General features: G+C 32.6%; 2 protein-coding genes across 2 annotated transcripts in view; both read right to left on the bottom strand.

Annotated features, from left to right (window-relative positions):
- Positions 1-654: 654 nt before the first annotated feature.
- Positions 655-1323, bottom strand: LOC129962094 (alpha-crystallin A chain-like). Its single transcript, XM_056075820.1, has one exon. It carries the CDS (start codon positions 1321-1323, stop codon positions 655-657), a length of 669 nt encoding a protein of 222 aa, XP_055931795.1.
- A 2347-nt stretch (positions 1324-3670) lies between these two features.
- The window catches only part of LOC129965785 (astacin-like metalloprotease toxin 5), a 30033-nt gene continuing 16079 nt past the window's right edge, over positions 3671-17624 (bottom strand). Inside the window, exons 3-6 of the mRNA XM_056079969.1 lie at positions 16722-16797; positions 13064-13181; positions 10798-10973; positions 3671-3970 (exon numbers count right to left, since the gene is read on the bottom strand). Coding sequence (XP_055935944.1) covers positions 3750-3970; positions 10798-10973; positions 13064-13181; positions 16722-16797 — 591 coding nt within the window. The 3' untranslated portion in view covers positions 3671-3749. The remainder of the gene's footprint in view (positions 3971-10797; positions 10974-13063; positions 13182-16721; positions 16798-17624) is intronic.

Genomic DNA, 17624 nt, shown 5'->3' with positions numbered 1-17624 from the left:
AAAAAAAAAAAAAAAAAACTATGATTTACAAGAATACTATAGAACACTTTTTCAATTATCGCATATTTAACAACATTGTTGCAAAATATTTAATTTTATTGATTAAAATTGTTGGACACGAATATCGAAGTACAGAATGATATTTAAGTCTTCATTCAAATTAAAATAGCAATGAACCTAAAAAGATGTTCTTTTTATTCTCATATGAACAGAAATAAAGACAAAATGTCCATCCACTTATAAGGTATTTATTTTAACTCACAAGTAGAATGTTCAAATAATTCCTCTAAATTTTCGTCGTTTAGAAAAGTTTCACATAAAATCAGAAAGGCGAGCTCTACAGTTTGCGTCACTACTTGGAAATTAAGGTTGGATTTATGAAATTTCTACATCTAAGGGAATTCATGAAATTTCAAAATTATTTGAAGAATGTCAACAGGAATGTCACAAGGAAGAAAAAAAAAATCGCAACCTGGGCGATGTTATTTCGATTTTTAAATGGAGTTCCGATACATAAAACTATTCAACCTCCTATTCTGTGATCCAAATCGTGGTAGTGATTTTTTTTTTCTCGAGTAATTCGAAAAATATTTTAAACTTGATTTTGATGACATTAACTTATTTCACTGCAGGTTCGACTTACACGTCGAACATCTACTTGCCTTCAGGCTTGGCTTTCATGCCAGCCTGCGACTTTTCCGCCGATTTGGCATCCCCGTAAGCCACCAGAAGCTGGTCATATCCACCGCGAGCTAGATCTCGATATACAATTTCGATATATTTATCGGCCTCCAGGTTCGTTACGCATTTTGCACTTCCTTCCGTCACTGGCACTACCACCAAAGAATCTGGTATTTCATGCTCTTTTTTCCCTTTAGGCACCTTTATTTTTAATTTGTAATCAGCAGAAAATGAGGCAGTAATAGCATTAATATCGCAGTTATAAGGCACCATATATTGACGAAATAACTCTCTAGATACTAAACCGTACTGATCTCTCTTTTCTTCCTGTTTGCCATGAACTTCAACAAATCTGCCCAGCGTACACACTTTGAGCTCCTGTGGCTCGAAATCATCAAGATCAAGAGAAACTTGGAACCCATCTTCGTCTATTTTCACTTCAGATATACCAGATGCTTTCACACTGGCAGGCATTCGAGGACGGATCTTGAACCCTTTGTATTCGTGAATATCGGAATTTGACAAATCTTTATGACATAAAACAGTAGCAAATTTCTGATTTAAGATTTGTTTGGGGTAATTCATCGATTGCCACCAATCTTGGCCTATGAAAGTTTGGCATAAATCAAGTTTCCGAGACATTATTAATCAAACACAAGGATTTCAATAACTGGTAGACGTTTTACTGACCAGAAACAGATGGTCACTCAGCAACAAAGCTGAAGAAAAAAAAATGTAAAAAGAACGGTATTTATAGAGAAGATTCCGATGCGTTGCACAGTTTGCTCCCACTGTCGGCACAAAATGTTACTATTTTAATTGTTTAGCATGAAAAAAAAGAATATAGTAGCAAAAGAAAATAGCGGTTGCCGTAAAATTGTTTACTTATATTCAAAAAGGAATTGAATTCACATTACACGATAACAAACGGATAGTTATTTTCAAAACAATTTGAAATAAAATCGAGAGAGGGCATGGATTTGAAGTGCTTTTTGTAGGGTCTTTTCCACTTTAGTCATTAGGGCTTGGAGTCTTCTTAAAATGAAATCTAAAAGCAGTGCAATTCTTGAACATATTAGAAACACAGTTGTAGAGTATTTCCTTCAAAGCGATTACCAGACAGCTAATTATTCGTTTTTAAACAATGCTCTGAATGTATAAAATATATACACTCAAATCTTTCAGTACAATATGCATTTTGTTCAGCAATAAGAGATTCAGTATTTTCTTTTTTTAGTAATAAAAAAATAAATTTTTTACAGATTTTAACCCAAATATCGAGTTAAAGGAATATTTTTATTACTTATTTCAATTTAAAAAATAATCTATTTGGAATAACAAAATAATTTCTGTTATGTTTCTAAATAACAAGCTTTGCTTTATCTAATTTAAACTGAATAATTTTGAAAATATTTTCTTCTTCTTTCACAAATGATGATGCTCTGAAGTTCCAAAAAATAAACTCAATTTAAATTTCAGCTTAAATTGCAAAACTTATATATAAAATTGCGAATTTTTCATCTAATATTCTTGGAAAAATAGGAATTGCTTGTGTTATTGAAAGAAGCAGGAATCTTCAGCATGCGTTGTGTATTTGACCAGACGTCCACATTATAATATCTTCAGATCTTGGCATATTATCAATTGAATTTTGAGGTTATGCAAATTAAAAGTAAATAAAAAAAAAGTATATACTTTTTATCAGTGACTCTAGCAGATAATCTAATGTCCATGGTCACTTTCCAGCTTCTTTCAGTGTAGAGGTTAAGTTAATTTCTGGTTTTATTTCAAACCGGCTCGAATCCAGTCCCTTTTCCCATTAATTCTAATACGGAGTTTTTTGGTCCATGTACCTGTTAAGTGATTCATTTTTTCTGGAGTGCTCCTTAACCATGATTTAGAGCTACTAGATGAAATGCATCCCTCGTGCCTTTTTTCAATTCCTTCACACTCTCCCTATGTGTGTTTGTTTATATATCTTGTTCGAATTTTCAATCGTTAATAAAATACTTTTTATTCATCCACTCAAGTTCAAATACATTTTTTTTAAACTTATAGTGGAGGACACTTGATGTTAATACAGTTTTTTCAACTATTAACTCATTAATTATTAAATTTAATTAATTTTTAATACTTTAAATACAGTTAAAGTAGTTTGTAATGAAGATTGAAATCAATAGGTAGTAGCTCAATCGGTAAAATGCAAGGATTTCAGTATTTTTCACGTGGAGGTGAAGAATGCGATCTCAATTCTTACAAAAATCAATGTTTTTTTTTTATACTTAATAATTTTTTTGATATTTATTTAATAAATAGTAATTAAAATAAAATTTTTCTTTGTTGACCTAAGTAGGAATTTTTTTTATATCACTTGTTTTTTTCTCTCTTTAACATGAACAGGAACCAGTTCACTGTCACAATGTAGCACATTTTGTATTTAGGAGCATGACGCATTTTTTTTTTTTCTTAAATCAACTGCGTCCAAAATTTGTCATAGATTTATAACTTTGGTGGGAGGATCGTATGCTGCATTTCATTTATGCAAGTAAAATTTTTCGAAAAACTTTTGTACTTTTTATATGGAAAAATAAAATAAAAACCCAGGGAAATTTATCCCCTCGACTTTTTAATATCCTTATACAATAAGGCCTGCAGTATGTTAGAAAAAAGGTAATTTTTATATCAGAACTGTATCTATGCAAATATTTAATTTTGGATTTAATCAGTGAGCTTAAGAAATATGCTCATTTATCGGCGGAATTAGAATTGGAAAAGTTCAGAAAATACTTAAAGAAATCAAATACTCATGTCGGATTGATATTCCATTGTTATTCATAACACACTTCCCTTCAGTTTAAGTCTCGGATTTTTGTCCCTATTTTAAGTAGCACGATGCTCGCTTGTCAGGATATTCAATTGGTTTTCATCCTATATTTAGAGTCGTACGGTGCCATTAAATGCCCTCTGTCGGTGAATTAATAAACTTGCGAAACAGTGCTTTGCTTAATTTATTTAACTTTTCAGTTTTTCGACCAAAGCGCCATTTTAATTTTCTAACACGGGAGCATTCAGCAGTCATACAATATGTTCACTCTCTGAATGTCGTCTTCTGATAGTCCCTTCTTGTGATAGACTTCTGGCATGTGTCTTCCGTCCAAGGCTTCCATCGTCTTGAGGTCTGGATCCTTGCTGAATGCATGACTACCATACAACATCACTGACTCAAAGTCGAAATCTGTGATGAGGCGCTCTTCGTGGGGCATCAGGGGCTCGAAGGAATCTTCAAAACCTGGAAACGAAGTTTCAAATTTCACTTTTATGTCTATAAAATTCACAATGATAAACTAATACCACAAAGTTGTACTTAAAGTAAATAATGCATATATGTATATATTTTAAACAATGCAGGATTTGTAGATATTTTCCTCCAGACAGATGGCGTCCCTCATTAGACATCGGCAAGTCATGTGATTCGCTTTTGAACTTGTATTAACTTATTAAATTACTCTAAACCTCGCAAGAGTATCTATAAATACCGGTCGTCCTTTTATATAATAGTTGGTACAAACAGAGACACAATCTTCTGTATATAAAATTGAATATTTATTTGAAGCCACGCCTCTTGAAGAATTCGAACGAAATTTTTTTTTAATATGTTCCTTAGCATCTAAAAGGATTGGCAATGTTATTAAATGATTTCGGAAAATATCAATGCACATTTTTTTTTCAACTCCATCTTAAAATTAATATATCTTTTTCATATCATTTTATTCATTCGTATAATTTTTCTCTGATATTCAATGTATTTTTTAAAGTGAATTCTCCTTTTCTGTTTAACTATTAAACCTTTCTCACTGTTTAATCACCAAAGTTAATATGCTGTCTTTGGACAGTTTAAACTTTTGCTTGATCCAGGAAAAATAAGGACTTTTTGATACGTGAGTACAGTAATTTGCGTTTAATCACTTTCTTTTAAAACTGTTGCAATATATATTACTGTTTTAATTAATTTTTATCATAATTTAGCAGCTTTAACTTTATAATGGGCCCAGTTGGCATATCGTATGTTTTATTAATGACTGCTTTTTAATGTGAGCTTGCAGTGGTACGTGCAAAATGGTTTTTTTTAGTATTCATTTATTTTGTTTCGTTGGCAACACAGTTGCAAAAAAAAAAAAAAAAAAAAAAAAAGATAGAATTTTATCTTCCTATTTATATGATTACTATTTGTGCTAATATTTTAAGTTTAAAGTCCGATATCACGCCAAAATTATGAAAAGTTTTCAAAAACTTTCTAAAAGGCCACTATTTTGGATGGTTACAAGATAATGGTATGACTTTAAAATTTCAGAAAAAAAGTGTTAAGATTTGCTGCGATTTGGTAATAGCGAGTATCGTAACCTTATGGTTCGTAGCCGAGTAACATGACCACTAGACAAAAGTGATCACTCCTGTCCAGGAGCTGTTATCTGGCTTATAAAGCTTCACCACAGATTATATTTCACAAAAACACTACAAATTAGCAAACGGACATTAAACTTAAAAATCTGGCCTTATTTTTATTTATTTTTTTGCTTGAAGTTTGAAAATGAAGTTAGATTAAAAATTATGTTTTAAGAATTTTTTTATTTGATATATTAAACAACTTTTGTTGCTTCTCAAGAACTAAGGGCAAGGCATAAGTAAGGTGGCAACAAGTTCATTGAATAAAATTTTATTTATCTTTATATATTTGTCCCATTTTATTGTGCTATTATATATTCCATCATATCGGTTCAAAATGATATATTTTAAATCATGTCAATGCACATTTCAATTTAGCTTCGCATTTTATGACTAAAAATGTTTCTATCATATTTTACTTTTTCTTTACATTTCTCTTATCTAGAATGAACTTCCCCCATTGATCGCTATTGTTGTCTCAAACGTAATTTTGATTCCAGCATGAACTTTGAAAGAATTAATGCGAAAATTAAATAAAGAAAATTATTTTCTCACGAAAGTATGTCCAGCGAAACTCATGCAAGTATTTTTCTAGATATTTGTGAAGGACAGTCATTCTCACATCTCAAATTATATGTTGTTTTATTTTCGCTTAATAAAACCGAAGGGCAGTCTTTTAAAGTTTCCGATTTTAATTTTACTTCTTTTCCGATGTTCAAGCTCTAAAATGTAAACTCCGAGCTTTCTTTACATGCATGCGTTAAGAAGAGATATTGAAAATGACATATATTGGAAAAGTTTAGGATAATAATTAATTAGGGTTAATAATTAGAAACGAAGGTCCTGAAACTTCTTAAGAGGTTGCAAATAAGAACTCAAAAATTGTATGATGCGCTAATATATATAATTTACCGTTATTTTCCTAAATATCGAACCAATGAAAAAAAAGACAGATCCGAGGGTATAATAATGCATATTTAAAATGCTAAGAAGAATGAGTGAACCAATCGACACGTCGAACCATCCGGTTCGATTTCACCAGTTTTTGTCTCATAACCTCTAGATATGCATTAAAGGATCATTTGACTTCTTTCGCAGCCCATTTTCTAGAGAATGAAATAAAAAAAGTATCGCTATGCCTTCTCTATGAGGAAAACATGCGACAAAATTTCTCAGCCACAACTATAGAATCGATTCCCAGAAGTCTGCTTTCGTATGAAAGCTCATGCCATGCAGATACATTATCTGTGATCATCCACAATCTTTTACATTACGGCGTATGTTTCAAAATAAAACTGTGATAGTGTTCTCAACGTCAAATACTGGGCCGATTTCTTCAATTTTCCTCAATAATTTGCGATTTATCTACTTTGAAGACAGTTAACCATTCAGATTGTCCTATCCTTATTTTGTAAGCATAATTCAAAATAATAATTTTATTTTACTCATATTATTGTGACTATACTTTTGTTCTATAAGATATAACGCATTAAAATTAACTAACATGACTAAATAAATTTTGTTAATACTAGCCTTATTGACGACGGCTTAATGTTATTAATATAGTCACAGCGATCAACTTTGAAGAACTGGATTTTATCAAAACAAAAGAAAGCACTGTTTTAAATGATAAAGCATTTTACATGGCTGCAAAGTTGCGAAATATGCCCTGTTGCAACCGCTGTTTTAGTGTGCCATGTCGCCCGAAAATAAAAACGGAGATAACCTATCTAGGGTTTTGACCTATGAGTTTTCATGTGAAATAAAAATTGTCAAAATCGATACATTAGATATTAAATTAAATGCTTATACACTGAAGTTGGGATTTTGAGATTTTTCCTGAAAATGGACGGTGATTGAGAAAACTACTATTGATATACATTGAGCAATTGACTTTCATATGATATGAAAACTAATAAAAGTGACAACGTTGATTTTGGCTAAAGCACTGGCTCTTTGGTTTTGTCAATCATTTTAAATATAAAGAGTTCAGGTGAACAGTTAGTCGCTGAAGGCGGCTAGTAAATAAATAAAAACATAAGCAACTTCAAAAGTAATAAAGTAATTCATCGATATGATTTTAAGTTAAAAATACCTTAACTAAATCAACTTGAAGAATGGCTTAGTCGTAGTATTGCTCCATTGGAGAGAGAGAGAGGGAGAATGTGTGTGGTAGTGGTTGAACCTTATTGGAATGTTTAAATGATTATTTTATTTTTGTTTAACATCGTTCTGCAAATAAAAAAAAAATTGTGGTCTAAAGTGAATGTACGTTAAAGAAATACTCCCAGATACCAATTCACGGTTAATATTCTTTCTATATTAATATAACGAAAAGTAGTATTCTTTAAATAAAAAATATGGAAGCTGCAATTAAACTAGGAAAATCTCGAGACACTGATCCGGATCCTGCAAGTAAATTAAAATTTCAATCATATTTAATACACATGGTTCCCTTTCTATTCATGATTCAGTGGCATAGTGGGCAACAGGTGTCCGGGGCATGATATAATTTTTCTGTTTAGTAGTTTCTTTTTTCTATATTTTTTGCTACATTCATGATATTTAATTTAAAAACATACCATAAATGAAACGATGTTTTATCTAATGGCACCCAATAAGACTCTCATCTGGGCGCGTGTACTTTCTTACCACTCCTCCTCCACAAGCTACGCTACTGTCACGATTCATTGATGAGCCATTGTTATATACTTGCATTCTAAAAAAATATTCTAAATAAAGTGGATAGTTATATTTTATATTTGAGTTAAAAATTGATATATCAATATTTTTGTTATTTTTTAGTTAATGAGTTTTAATTTAAAAATATCACGAAATCTAAATTCCTCGGAATTCCTGTATGAAGGCAAGCGACGTGGCCTTCATACAGATCCAGAGCTCCGACTGAATGAGTCGGTCATTTCCACACTTAGTGAGAAAAAGTTTTTGGGCGTGATATTAGATAACAAATTAACATTTCGCTCTCATATTCAAAACTTGAAAAGAAAATGCCGTCAAACGCTAAATATTACAAAAGTCCTATCAAACACCTCTTGGGGAGTCTCTTTGAGGAAGATATATAAATCACTGATACGCTCAGAGCTTGACTACGGGGCACCAATTTATGGCTCAGCTGCCAAATCTACCTTGAAATTGTTAGACTCAGTGCGTAATCAAGGACTTCGTATAGTTACAGGAGCTTTTAGAATATTGCCAATTCAAAGTTTACAAGTTATAAGTGGTGAGCCCTCCTTGGAACTCAGGCGGAAACGACTTTGCTTATCCTACTTTTATAAAATTAAACGTGTCGAATACCACCCACTATGCAACAAGGTTCTCAATCCTATATATGGATCGTTAATCTCTAGAAGATTGTCTTTTACACCAACTTTTGGATTCCGTATAGGAAAGATTACTGTATTATTATATACATTCAAAACTGAAGACTTCCGGATTGTTGTAAATATTAGTGGTCCACCTCCATGGCAGGAGTCGTCTTTCAGTTTTGTAGATGATTTTATGCACTTCCTGAAACCATCAATATCAGACGTGATGTTTCAGAAATTTTTTTATGAACACAGACAACAGTATCATTCTTTTCAACCTGTTTATACAGATGGTTCGAAATGTGGTAATAATGTTGGCTCAGCAGCAGTTTTTCGTAATGTAGTAATATCCAAAAGACTTCACCCTTTCTATTCTGTTTTTACATCCGAACTTTATGCAATACATCTAAGGTTTCAAAAAATTGCAACCTTATCCCCCTCTAAATTTATTATATATACTGACTCTAAAAGTAGTATTGCAGCTTTTAAGAATATATCATCGGAAAATCACCCCTTAGTTCTAAATAGTTTGCACATATATAATTCGCTAAAAAATAATTTCGCAATTAAATTCTCTTGGATTCCTGCGCATGTTGGAATTTGGGGAAATGGAAAAGCTGACAAGGCAGCAAAAAGCTCAACCTGCTGAAGGAAAATTTTGTTCCATTATCCGATGCATTACAAGCAATAAAAATAATTCAAAGTAAATTCTGGCGAGCTACAAGGGAAAAGCTATCTACAAATAAACGTTTTCAAATACAGCCATCTGTCAAGGGTTTCAAAAGTAAAATTCTAACTAGAAAGAAAGATGTCATTATCACGAGACTTCGAATAGGCCACACCTATTTGATCCAAAAACATCTTTTGCACTCTGATTATGCACCACTTTGTGATAAAGGCAATTGTGTTTTAACGGTTAAGCATATTCTGTGTGAATGCCAAGTTTTTAGTACACAACGACAAGTCCATTTTATAGCAACTGTTTTCAACTTAAATGACATTTTAGGAGATAACCCTCATCCAAATATTTTTACTTTTTAAAAAGATATTCAAATTTTACATCAGATTTAATTGTATCTTTTTTCTTAAATGCTTTAATTTTTAACTCGAAAGCCATGGTTAACAAATGTTTGGCGCAGAATGATCAAATCTGGTCCCTGCGCTATAAAAACCAACTAACTAACTAAATTCCTCGGCCCTGTTCCTTTCTCTAGCATTTAGTAAAATGTTCTCGACAATATTTTAAACATTACAAGGCGACATTTTTCATATATATAAGAGTGGGAAAAAAAGTTCTACTCTTCTATAATTAAAATGTCCGAGTTACGAAGTTTTGAAATGCTTGCTTTTGATCCAATCAAAGGCCGCTTTAAGAAAGCGCCACGAAACTGACTGATGGATCCGGGTCTTGAAATCGTCAAAACAGTGACATTGAAAGCTTAATGAATCATTTCGAGAAAACAAGGGAACATCTCTTGTTTATAAAAATAAGTTAAGTATACTTTGCTAAACAATAGCAGGAGTTTTTATAAAAATTTTGAGCGATACAATGACCATTCAAATCATCTTTCGTATTATCTTTAAAAATGAGATAATATTGGAGCTTCATTAGAGAGAACACGAAGTAAGCTTTTAACTGCTGTTCAGTTATGACATTCGTCGGGGTTTAATGGCATGGTTTTCGGCATTCTCAGATTTTCTTCTGACCGTCTTTTCGATTCTAAGAAATTTTTGCCGCACGCATTAATAAAAGTATGTTTAAAAAATCATTTCATCCGCTTCACTTTTTACCTTCATTATCTTCGAAACTCGGCTTTATAAACACCACGGATTCTGGCATTTCATTATTTTTTCCCTCATTTATTATCCAACGGCACTTTCAGTATCATAGTTAAAATCAATCGCTTCACTGGATCGCAGGGAATCGGACGGCATTCTGAAATATTATGCTGGCATCGAGCAGAAACCAGCGTAGGAAATTTTAAAACTCGGTCCAATAAGTAATGAATAGAAGGCTAGTTGCAAATTTCTGTTACAAGTCAAGTAAAAAAAAGAAAGGAAAAGATGATAATCAAAAAACAGTCAAGCAAGAAGAAACGTAATGGATTCATTCTGGGGTTGCTTAGGGTGCGCCTATTAACCGACATAATCCAAAGAACCTTCTGACCAGAATATCATATCAGTCATTATGACAGCCAAATGTTTGTTGACAAAGAAAGAGCAATTGAATTCAAATATTGCATACTATTTCGTTTTGGAATGTATGGAAATAAATATTTTTACTATCTTTCTACTTTTGCAGACAGATGAATTTTTCTCGAGCTCAAACCAGGAAAAAGTCATTTACCGACGTCAATATTTTCCCAGTGCACGGTTAAATAGTCATCTCTGTCCGACCTATTGTGTTCGTGCTCAAATCCGACGGCGTGCAGAAGTTCGTGAACGACGGTTCCTATATCGTGGCAGCCCAGACCCAGAGACACCGACTGCTCTCCGCCGATCCGACCCCAGTGAGCATAGCACCTGGAAAGAAATATATTTCATTTGATATCTATTTTATAACTAGCCGCCTTTGGCGACCAGCTGGTTTGCTAGTTTTAATGTTCGTTAAATTTTTCAATTAAATATTTTATGCAACTGGTCTTTTAATAGCTTCTTCATCAAAATATTTTTAAGCTTCAAATTTTGATAGTCATATAATTCACTCATACTATTATAAAGACCTTAAGTTGTAATGCGCTATGTATATCTCTATTTTCTGTCAGCTCTCGTAAAATTTCAACTTTAAATTAAAGTGTAAAAGAATAAACTGCAATGAATATAAAAAAATCTTTAATACTGAAACCAAGCATTTTTTTTTTAATATGAGCACTGAAAACACAGTCCTTCACATTTAAGTCCTATGTTCTGTTATTAAGTCTTACAGAATAATTTACACAATTTATGTAATAATTGTAAAAAAAAAAAAAAAAATTGTTCAACAGAAATTTCTCAGATTCATCATAAAATTCAGTTTTTAGTTTTACTTTCAAAAGGATTTAAATGGCTGAATAACAATATTATATTTTGTTTCGATTTACAAATATAATCAAAAATTATGAAGTCTAAATTTCATATAATCCTTTGGTCCTAAGGAATCATATTCTGAGAAATATTCTTGATACTTCAATTTTTAAATAAGTAAATGAACGTTTCTATCTTCTGATATTAAATCTGATTGATTTATGAAGTTGAATAAAATAGTTTAGAACTATAAACATTTTCATAATCTTGGGCCAATCAGTCTTGAGAAACCCTGGACACTGATTGGGGTATTATATTTGAGATGGTTCTAAATGCACAGTGCTAAGCATACGGACGATCTCTGCACACGTGCAAGACATCCACGCTTAAAAGTTCAATTAAATTTATAGATATTATGAGATCAAATTTTATTTTTAGACACATGAAAATTTGTCGAATTCGTAGTATATGTAGAATAAGTATGGAGAAGAATAATTTTAACGCTCTCATCTCCAACCGGGCAGTTTGGGGTGCTTTGGAAATTTTCCTACAACCTCCAAGTCGGTCTGTTTCAAGCGCCTGCTTGCGTTTTAGGGTCCTTAAGTTGTAGGAGCGCCTACTGTACTAAGCATAAGCACTCCAGGATGTCCGTGTTATCCCCGACAATCGTGGCTTTTTCACAGTGGTTTCCCCAGTGCCTTTAGGCGGTAGGGTTGGGGGGGGGATTCACGAAATAGGTTGTTTGCACATATTTTGTGTTTTGATAGGGTTTTAAGTTTCCATTTCCACGTGTTGTTATCTCAAAATTAAAAAAAAAATTATGGCTATTTATAAAAGAAATTTTCCACTGAAGTTCTCCGTTAACGATGAATGATATGCGAGGATGTCGGCACCTTGTTTTCTTTTCGGGTAAGCATCAGAAGCTCGTTCCAGTGTTAATACTATTGTAATGATATAAAGGCAAATTATTGCATTGACTCTGCGGCCTATTCACTTCGCAATTTTCTCACAAAATGTTTAGCGACACTTGTTACTGTGGAAGGAAGTCGTTTCATATTTCTAGCGTCTTATTCTGACATCAAAAGATCGTCGGAATTTTTCATGCCGAGTATAAATTACAAATAGCATTAATAGAGGCTGAAGAATTCAAGAAAATTTTATTATATCTTATTACATCTTTACATCATGTATTATTACATCTTTAGATTTTAGAATTTATTGTTGTAAGAAATTGTGAAGAAGCATCCAATAAAAAGCCTTTTAAAATTTTCTCGGTTTTTGTGAAGGAAAATTCTTTTTGTAAGTGAATGGTGCTGCATGCCACCACGTTTGTATAACTGGAACTGTGACGTTGCTGCGTGACATCATTATGTACATATAAATAGAGTGAAGCAATCACGAATATATGCTAGGCGGCTGTTCTGGAAAAACATGTTCTAATTTACTAGTTGAAGACTGAATTATTTCCAACAGCACCCGGCATCTGGTAGATGCAGCTCGCAGAATTTAGATTTGCTTTTATCCGCTACATAGGTATATAAAATTTTATTTATACGAATTAACATTTTTGATTTATAAAAGAGAACTCTATTCTGAAGAATTCATCTTACCCATCCCCAAAGAAAACTCTTATATAGTCTCTTTCATTCGTTCGGGGCACAAACTTGATGCAGGTTTTGGAAGAAATGTGTTTCATACCGACTTTCAAAGCGTCCGTCATTATTGGAGCTGTAAAGAATATTTTGATTTCAGTTGTTTCCTTTTTTGTATACAAAAGAAACATTCTTTTGAAATGCAACAGATCATTTACTTGAAGAATACAGAATGCTATCTACAAAAATTAGATTCGAATGATATTAAGGTTGTTTCAGACAACTTTTAATATAAAATAAAATTTTAACCTTATCTTAACAAACGTATTCTTGAAATTTTTAGAAAGATCATGAAATGCAGTCAATAATCTTTGGCTGAAGGAAGTAAACAGATCTTGTTTCCAGGGTGGTATTGGGGTCTGGTACTGAGTTTCTTCTAGGCCTTTTAAGGGAATCATATATATATATATATATAATGTAAGCTTTGGCTTGCCAGTAATAATTCTTAAAATAATTTTTTAATTGTACTAGCTACATTTTCAGTATTAATAATTAACTTTTATAATCGCTCTATTATTCATTTTAAATATTTTTCAAACTGCTTAATCAATTGAATTAATATTTTTTGTTGATTGAAACGTTTTGAATTCAGTGAATTTATATTTTGTTACGTGTATGTAAATATCTATGTAAAATATCACTGAAATGAGTTGAAAATTTAAGAGTCATTAGCCTTTCTTAGCAAAACTGGCTTTCCAATAAATAATTGTTACTATCTGCAGAATATTCAAGAAAGTATACATTTCAGAAAGACAATTCATTGGATTCTGAATATTGAAATAGGGTAAAAAGTGCTAAAAACAAGAGAAATTTAATATTTAATTCTCCATCCTAGAAAAATGAATGCAACTTTCCCCGACGTTCTTATCTCACAGTCTATTGCGAGTCAATTTATCGTTTCTTTTTTAACCATTTAAAAGTTTTATAGGAATGACAAAAGGAACGTATTGAGAAAATTATTCAAAAAATATTTTAAATTAATATTTTTCATAGAACGGCTATGAGCAGTCATTCTGGTTACTCCTTTTAAATGGTCAAAAATTACATTTTCTTGAAGATTCGTTTCCAAAACAAGCTTTTATAATTTATTTTGTCATTTCATTATGTATTTTCATCCCATTCCCTTCTTTGGTATGTCCGTTAGAGGGAACTAACGTGAATGAAATGCGGTTTGGTTTTTCCTGTTTGAGCTTGAAAGCGATTTGTATGTGCCAAAGAGATCAAGTTTATTATTTTGTGAAGTTTGAGGTCATTTTAGCGATATAGCTCTTAGTGGTTATGCTCCTTCTAATGTTATGAAATGGTTCTAATAAGCTGTGTACTATATGTTCTTCAACAGTTTCATTAATGGATTTATTTCCTTTTTTTCCCCCTTTAAAAAAAACCATTCAACAAAAATTTTGACAGAACACCAGCTGCTAACTAAAATTTAACCCGGAATGTATGCAGCTTTTGAAGCTTCGTTATTTTTTTCCTAAGAACAGTCATTTATCTGCCATCGCAATACGATTTGAATTTTAACAAAGCTGTTATTTTAACAAAGTCCAAATTTCTGATGCACGAGCGCAGCCTATCTATTTGAAGTTCTTCCAACCTTTTTAGCAGACCGGGAGTGTAACGCTTTAAATATATTTCAAATGGAAGTTTTAATTATAAAAGCTATGTTTGTTTTCAGGATGTCCCAGAAAAGAGGAATGGGCCTTTATTTCCTAACTATTGCAATTAGACACATATTTCCAACTGTAAAGTTTTATCAGATAAAGTAACTAAATGTATGAGGATACTTTGGCTTCTATAAAGAGGTATAGTAAAATGTTAAAATGGGGGATAAAAATAAAAAAATACATTTTTATAAGGTTCCCTTGGCAAAAAAGTGCCAATGACTAAAAGGCTTTTCTTAAACACAAGGACATAAAGTTTCACGCTTCTGCCAGAAAACTTTGCTGAGATATTAAAAGGCAAATTTATAGATTTTGGCTATTTTTCTAAACTTCTGACAAGCGAGGCATTCATTTCATGTATATCAGCGGCGGTTGTTTCCTTAAAGCTTTCATGAGTATTTCATGCAAAAAGGTATTATTCCCTCACACACACACAAAAAAAGGAAGAAAGTGGAAAAAGCCTTGCACAGCATTGGCTCTCGATGAATACGAAATATTTACCGTTGGCGGGACTTTAGCATTTCTATTGAATCTATCGTGTGATCTTTGGTGATTTCCCTCGCATGCTGTGAATGATATTCGGAAACTGAATGTGTGTGTCCCAACCGATTGAAACCAAATTTAACACAGTCGCAGTCACAAAGATCCCATGTCCGACATATTTAAATCACTGCACTTTTGAGCTATCGTGGTTCCGAAAATGCAGACAGACCTTTTATTAGATTCTGCTCAAAATTTTATTGAGGTATACACTATAGATGTTAAATATATGTACCGAACTTTATTCGATTTGTCGTTAATATTTGAAATTCTTGTGTTCATTTATATTTGAACAGCCAAACAGACGGACCTTCTTCGAATGGATTTTGCTCCAATTGTGACAGAAATCTACATATTTGGTATAAAGACCATATACCAAATTTCTACGGTATAACTCAAATCGTTTTATTACAGACCGACTTAATGCCAAAAATGTGTTTCTCCAACTCAAGGAAAACTGAAATATGGAGATTCGTTGAACCTCAGGCTCGAATTTTTTGACGATCTCAGTATTTTCTCTATACTTCGCATATAAGAAAGTAAGAAGGGAATGAAAGAACATTTTATGTTTAGTTACAGAGGCTGCTTAGAGAGGGGTTTACCAGTGAGCTTTCAGTAAAAGACTTCGATAAAAAGATTTTAGCCTAGACTCATTCAAATTAGGCTGGTTTGAGTGTCGCAATCATTTCGTAATTGCATATGGACAAGCATATTTCCCCTCAATGTGGAAGAAGAATGTCGAACAGCTGATCACTGGGATAGGGTGATTCTTAAACCGGTTGTAGAAATTCCTGCATATAACCCTCCATTTAGTCAAATCCACAATATTCCCCACCTACCATGGCGCCGCATTCATTATAAAACGTAGCATTTTATTCTATAGAATTTGAATCTCCTTTGTATCATGCGGTGTAATATTCACTATGCATATTTAAAATATTGAATATCATGCTAATTTCACATGGCTTGCCCGTCTGGCCAACACTGAATATTTTGGTCAAATATTAGTTACAACAGGCAAATAATTTTTGTAATTATCCACAATGCATTTATTTTACTGATGTCACCGATGGCTGGGCATGGCGCTGAAATGCAGTCGATTCTTTTATGTTCTATATTGCATTAATTTCTTGCACCATTTTAGTAACGATGGTAAAATTGAATAATTTAAGGATATTGAACATTTGCTTAAACTATGTGTTTCTAGTCATCTTGACTTTGCCAGTGACCTTCTTGGCGCTACGGGCTAACTCAATGTTAGTCACCAGAATGAACCACAAAGCATTCAACGTGTTAAATGACCTATAATGTTGCATTTACCATGTGTCTGAAACTTCGTATTAATTGACTGTATTTGCATTTCGCATTCGAACGAACAATATCCTTTGTTATCAGTCTTTGATATATGTACTTACTGAAGAACTTGTCGATGACGTATGGTATTTCGGCTCCTGGCCATCTTTGACTGTCCAGGGGCACAGCACTCCGGTCCTGCAAAATAATTTCGTTTGTTTTACACACTTAACAAGATGTCAAACTCCATGCCAATATTGCTGTACCATTCCGTTTGTTATATTCGGCATTTAGATTCATCTTTACACACAAGGTGTTTACCGTGTTTTAATAAAAACCCATTAAAATAATTTTGGTGATTCGAAGTGAGCAGTGGACTGTACTTTTGCTTAAACTTCTTCATTTACACTATATACACTCCTTTTGAGGTGAGTAGTTCATATAATACAAGACTGATTGCGGTATTGCATTGCGGTTGGCTTTGTTAAGCCTTACAAACTGAAGTTGTTTACAGCTTCTGAGGGGGCTGGGGAGCCGATGCGGGTCAACGTTCTAATGAACCCCTGAAAGACTCGACCGGAAGGGCGGGTAAAGGGGTTGCCGTAATTTTAAGATTGCCAAGTTTGGCGTTAAGCGACATTCGTGTGAACATACGGCCCGACCTCTTGTCTGTCAAAAGTACAAAGACGTTGCACACAATACATATAGAAATACAATAAATCTTAAATTTAAAGTTAAATTAACAAATGCAAAATTCAGTATTAAAGAATAGATACATAAAGTTCAAATACACATTAAAATACAATGAAAACACTAAATACTACAGAATAACTAAATTCAAACTACTGGATATATAAGTATGCAAAATACAATACAATAAACCCAATATAAATGAACATTTAGGTTTCACTTGGTAATATGGCTAATTTCGTAATTGGACGTTTATAAGTCCCTTTGGCTGTTTTAACAAGGCACACTCGAATAATATTACCTTTACCATAAAAAACCTTGACAACACGTCCTAA

Source organism: Argiope bruennichi, chromosome 1, assembly GCF_947563725.1.
Source record: "Argiope bruennichi chromosome 1, qqArgBrue1.1, whole genome shotgun sequence".
Lineage (NCBI taxonomy): Eukaryota > Metazoa > Arthropoda > Arachnida > Araneae > Araneidae > Argiope > Argiope bruennichi.
The sequence above is the reverse complement of the archived record's forward strand: the minus strand, read 5'-3'. Positions and strand labels throughout refer to the sequence as shown.